Source organism: Cyprinodon variegatus, unplaced genomic scaffold, assembly GCF_000732505.1.
Source record: "Cyprinodon variegatus isolate N-32 unplaced genomic scaffold, C_variegatus-1.0 Scaffold314, whole genome shotgun sequence".
NCBI classification, from domain to species: domain Eukaryota; kingdom Metazoa; phylum Chordata; class Actinopteri; order Cyprinodontiformes; family Cyprinodontidae; genus Cyprinodon; species Cyprinodon variegatus.
This window is the reverse complement of record NW_015150767.1, coordinates 271,847-277,846: the sequence shown is the minus strand read 5'-3', so window position 1 is coordinate 277,846 and position 6,000 is coordinate 271,847. Positions and strand designations below refer to the sequence as shown.

The window sequence follows — 6,000 nt, the reverse complement described above, 5'->3', positions numbered from 1 at the left end:
GAAGGAAGGAAGGAAGGAAGGAAGGAAGGAAGGAAGGAAGGAAGGAAGCCTTTAGAGGATGTTATGTTGCATAAACAGTAGAATAAAGTGTGTATTCAACAATAGCACTAATTGGGTCCAGTTGGGCCAAAACATGCCCATATCATGACATTTAGGCCTCTATGCTTCACAGCTAGAGGTTCTGATTGAGGAACTCTATATTTTATTTATACAAATCCTGACCTCTGTTCTAATTTCCAAATAATTGGAATTTGAGACTTGGGGTACAAACTTTATACTGACCGTTTTGACTGTTTTGAGGTGGAGTTAATCAAATAATAAGCAGCACCCAGACTCATTTAGAAAAGAACATTTATAAAAAATAAACACCAATAAAAATTATTAAAACTCAGAGGCTATTAATAAACTACAACCCATTACAACAACAAAAAAAACGCTGAGAACAACAAAGAGAATAAAACTAATCTAGCTCCGCTTGTTTGCTCCCAAAGCTTTTTAGGAATGTGTCACTGCCCTTTGCTGCCCCACCCTACAGAGCAGACAAACCAGGAACAGGTGAATCCTGGTTGAACTGAACAGGTATATGGTTAAACTAACAGTAATGCAAGGAAACAAACTGAAATTTGCTTCATCAGACTGGAAGGACGTCCAGTCCCTCTGCTTCCTAAGAACCTCCCCCAAAATACCCCTGACACAATCACAACAAGGAGCACAAACAACCCTGGTCTGTCACAACATTGTACGTAACAATTTTAATAACCACGTTTCACCAACTGATGGGGAAACTACACATCCATTATTTTATTAAATACCCTTTCCTCATAGAATAGTTTTTGTACAGTGAATTATTGATTTAAAATAATTTCTACATCTCCTTAAATCCCTTTCCATCCTCATTCACTGCTTCAGGCTCCCTCTGATGTCCTCTTTCCATGGTGTTCACTGTCACTTCGAACATCCCCAAAAACTGAATGAAGTTTAATGAGCAAAACACAGAGTAACAATGTGAAACGTGTGCTTATAATGCAACATATTTCTGTGTTATTTTAGCCATTTCATTGGGAATTAAAGTGAGGGGTCTTCATTTCATACTCAACACAAAATACACTGAAATTGTTTCATGACATTTTCTAGTTTATGAATATGAATTTCTCTATATTGTTACAATCAATGTAAAAAATCCCTAAAATGTTGGAAAAACACTCAGATTATTGCATGTTGGGGACCCTATCTGTCAATCCCTTTTAACCAACCTGTAATATGATTCTTTCTGCAGGAACCTTCTTGCGGCCACTTGCAGCACCAGCAGCTCCAACTGCTCCTTGAGCAGATGTCCACAGACATAAGAAAGTAGTGCCTCGTGCGAGTACTCTGTGAAACACAGTCAGAAGTTAACATTGGCTAAAAAAATTATTTGTCTTAGGTTTCATTCTAATCATGAGAAACCTAATAATGAAAGGAAAGTAGGATGTTGTTTTCCTCACCCTCTGAAGTCAAACAGAGGCATAGAGACTTTGCCTAAAAACTCTGGGGCTTTCCGCTGTTTGTTGGAATCTGGTGAGCCACTGGCATTCTGGTTGAGCACCCCAAATAGACTCAGAGTCAGCGTGGACTCCAGAGGGAGCACGGCTACTGCGATGGGGAAAATGATCCTTGGAGAGACAACACACCACAGCACATCAGTGAAAAAACTGCAGCATCTATAAACTACTGGGGAGAAGAAAAAACGGGAGGACTTACAGCTCATCCCATTTGATGTGGTAAAAAAAGCTTTTATATGTGCCAACTCTCCTGGAATGAACTGGTTTGAACAGGTTCTTCCCATTGTGGGTGAGGGAACACATCAGGAAGTACTTCTCATAACTAAAAACAAAAAAACAACAACAAAAACAATGCTAAAGTGCACTGACTCAAAGTGATAATTTTAAATGGTGGAGCAACCCCTAGAATATTTTTATCAGAGTGTGCTGCTCCAAAGTAAGTAAGATCGGCCCACTCAGGCCCATGGGTCTAATCAGACTAATTAAAACAGAGGAGAGATCCTGAGTGGGTGGATCTTAGCATCATCTCAAGATAAGTTAATTTTTCACATACAGTGCTTTGGGAAAATATTCCCACACTATGAACAATTCTATTTCACATTATCCCACCTTCCTAAACGTAACCTTAAGTTTATAATGTATAGACTTTGCATTACAGACTAAGTCATCTGTCACAAACTAAATGCTATAAATTTGGTCTCATCTAGGATTTATTTAGATTAAAGGTATAGAGGACTATCTTTAATTTCCAGGTGGATCATCAAAATAAGTGTCCCTCCTAATTGTCAATCATTCTGGTGATATGTTTACGTAAGGCCGTCCTACGTGCTCGTCCAGTTAGTTATTTTTTTCTGCGCATGCGCACTTTCAGCCACATGTGTGTGGTGAGCTACGGCTTCACACAGTCATTGCAGCTCACCTTTCTCACAGCGGTTCTTTGAAAATGGCAAAGGGTCGTAAGAGAAAAAGTGTCTATGAAGTGTATGAGAAGAAAAGAAAGGCCTCAGAGGAGGCAGATATATCCCAGAATGCTTTGCACAGAGAGCTCTCCTCGCAAAAGCATTCTGGGAGTTGTTGTCATAGCGTCACCATAGCCTGTTGCTACCAGACAGGGGTGAACAAAGATCGAGCAGGCTGCACGCGGTGAAGGAGTAGGAGTTACGTGATCAACGGGGAGCAACAAGCTGTGATCATCCGTCCCAACGGTCAGTTAACTGAGTTTAGTATAAAGTCCACTATATAGTCACACAGTAAGCTAAGCTTGTATGAGCTATGAGACCAACACATTTTAAACAGGTTGGGCATGAGGAAAAATGGGCTCATGCACGCTCTTGCATGTGGATTTTTTTTAAGTACAGAGGGAGGGTCTTTTAAAAAATCCTCTACAATACATTTAATGGATTAATAATCGAAAGACCAAAGGCTCCTTATAGATTTAACACAGAATTTTAAACCAAGTGAAGCTTAAACTTTTCCCTTTGAGGACTTCAGGATAGAGCTTACTGAGGGAGAAAAAAGGTTTTTCATCCTGATTGTAGGAACAGTTCCTAACTGTATTTCTAAATGGGATGCAATAATATTCATGATGAAGCATTTATGCTGTTTCCATCAGTCTAAAAATAAACTTGCTTTAAGCAATGACAGATCCATTCATTTGAATTTGTAGAAAATAAACAAGGAAATTTGATGCATATTTATTCCACAACAAGCTTGATGGACTGCTTCGTGCCATCTGTGTTGGCAGCCTCACACTACTTCTGTTGGCTCGCAAGCTGGCAGTGTGGTGAGGCTACAGATGGATGACACACAAGCCACAACAACGCTAAACACTTCGACCTCAATAGGGAGGCATTATAGTAACAGAACACATATGAACGGCTGCTCGTCTGTGCAGGGAAGGAGCTGAGCTCAGCGTGTGGCGCTCTGGCCTTTGGGGGGGAGGGGGGCAAAATGCTGCATACTTTTTAAGGCATCTTTGGAACGGCTGTCAGTGGGACCATATTTTCTCCTGCCTTAAAATAGCTGTTGTAAGATGAGGCACTCTCGAGTAAAAAGGCATGTTTTAGCAGTTTGTCTTAAGGAAAAAAAAACCCTGAAAGGTGACAGGAAAAATACCTTAGAGGGGAGTTAAAAAAGCTGCTTCCATCCCAAAGTCAGGTACATAGCAGATTTCTTATTAAAAGAGGGCTACAGTATATAATCCCCATGCAAAAGGAGGGAAAAAAGTTTTCAGGATCCTGGTCACCTATGTGTAACAGAGCTGTGAGTGGAAAATTAGGATCAGATATGCTGCAGACGCTCTCAATGAGACAGGATATCAGGTATTGGGTGAAACTAGACACTTGCATGGAAAATAAGACAAGAAGCAGGATCAGGGCTGTTTGTTTACTGCAGAGAAAGCTCAGCTCCAGAGACCAGCCAATAACTGTTTCAACAAAACAAAGAAACACTGAGCTTTTCACTAAAAGCTGACCTAATAAATAATCAGGATTAATATATACATTGTATATACCGTAAATTCTCTAATATAGGCCCGGGCCTTTATTTCACTCAAGTGCATCGCGGACCAGGCCTTTATTGGATAGAGGCCAGTATTAGAGACAGGCCTCTATTGCTATTTGAGCAAAACAGACTACCAGTGGAATGAATAAAAATGAGATTTTGTGTCTATTTGAACCTATAAAACACTAGGTTCATTTATTGAAAAAGTACAGTTACCATGTCTCGCTTGGTTTGAAGTAAAAAAAAAAATAAAAATCCTCCAATTCTGTTTAATTCTCCTCCTCAGTTTCCTCCTCCTCTTCATCTCTCCCTTTAATCTCCTCATCACTCGCGCTCCTCCTCATGTTGTGCTGCGTGTCTGTTCTCTTCCTCGCGCAGACGGGCAGCAGTCGGCCTGTCGTCCAGCTGCGCAGGGCTGTGGTACTTGTATGTTACTTACTACCACAAGTATAATGTTGAGGTATGCCCAGAAAAAACGTTTATAGCCCCGGCCTGTATTAGAGACCGGCCATTATTTACCTCCTCTGACAGCGAGACCGGCCATTATTAGAGACCCGGCCGCTATTGGAATACAGGCCAATATTAGAGAATTTACGGTATATACATTGTATATAGATATATATACATTGTATATATATATATACACACATATATATATATATATATATACACATTGTATATATAGAAAAAGAGATGATTGATGGTTAGGAATACAAACGATAAAAATCTGGGATAACCACCAAGGCAGACTGTAGAATGAAAAGGATAAATAAGTTACTGTTGTGTATTTTACCTGCTGACCCAGGGGCCCGGGATGCCGTGCAACGCAAACAGAGTAAACTGAAGGTGGTCTGTGGTGCCAGAAGCTTCTTTGCTGCTCCTTCCCTCCACAGCCCCTCCTTCATCTGCAGGTAAGCTAAAGGAAGGTGATGGCGGGCAGAAGGAGCGCAGGTAGAGCTTCACCAGGTCGTAGACAGCTTTTGTTAGTAAGGACATGCTCTCCTCCACGGGACTGCAGCCAGCTGACGAGGGGTCAGGATCGAATCAGTGTGAGACTTTTGCCATGTAGGGATAATAGCATAATGCCTTGCAACACCCATTCATACACCTTGAACTCTTAACTCTCTCAAAAAACTTTGAGAGGGAAGGCAACTCTATTTACAGAGTAAAAAGAGATGGCTGAAAATGTCCAACATAATTATTCTTTTTTTTATTCTTTTTAAAATACTGAAAGGACAGTAAATCTTTTTTAATGATTACAATGTTAAAAAAAAAGTGAAAAAGCACAAGAGGTATGAATACCTTGCAAGGCATTGAACTTAAGTTTTACATGGAGTGAAATAATGTGTTTAACAACAGATACATTTTTACAGCATGCAGTGAGAGCAGGTTATGTGTGACTTTATGTATGCATGTAACTTACTATTTGATGACTGACCAGGTGATGTTGACCCCAACTAGAAAGCAATGCATGATGGTCTTAGAAATGACATGATCTTATCTCAACACAAGTGAATGTGTAAACCACATGGCCCTATGAAGAGCCCACCTTAGGCGAGCGTGTCCTGGCTAGATTGACAGAGTGACGCAGTCTCTTAATGGCTCCTGTGATGGACGGCGGCTCCACCTCATCCAAAGCGCAGCACAGGTTTTTTACCGTCTGGACCACGCGCTCCACTGTCTTGTACTGGGTACTCTGTACAAATAATACAGAACAAACAGAAGAAGCTTTCAATTTGTTTCTTGTTTTAACTAGAAAGGGGCTTAACTGTCCTCACAGTTAGCAAATTTGGCGCCCCGAAACAGGATGTTATCTCAGTTTAAAAAACTTTGCCGTTTACTTGTATAGTTACATAAAATACTGTTAAAAGGGTTTTACACATCACTGTTTCTGGATATCTAACAAAATCTTCCAATTTTTCTTTCCTCACAGTTTGGTGGAAAAGAAATATAAAAA

The 6,000-nt window shown here is 40.3% G+C and overlaps 1 protein-coding gene across 1 annotated transcript in view; it reads right to left on the bottom strand.

Moving 5' to 3' along the window:
• pik3c2a (phosphatidylinositol-4-phosphate 3-kinase catalytic subunit type 2 alpha) overlaps positions 1–6,000 on the bottom strand; it is a 63,112-nt gene that overhangs the window by 14,832 nt on the left and 42,280 nt on the right. Inside the window, exons 9-14 of the mRNA XM_015384490.1 lie at positions 5,593–5,739; positions 5,467–5,500; positions 4,837–5,065; positions 1,741–1,863; positions 1,485–1,652; positions 1,254–1,371 (exon numbers count right to left, since the gene is read on the bottom strand). Of these exons, the coding sequence (XP_015239976.1) occupies positions 1,254–1,371; positions 1,485–1,652; positions 1,741–1,863; positions 4,837–5,065; positions 5,467–5,500; positions 5,593–5,739 (819 nt within the window). The remainder of the gene's footprint in view (positions 1–1,253; positions 1,372–1,484; positions 1,653–1,740; positions 1,864–4,836; positions 5,066–5,466; positions 5,501–5,592; positions 5,740–6,000) is intronic.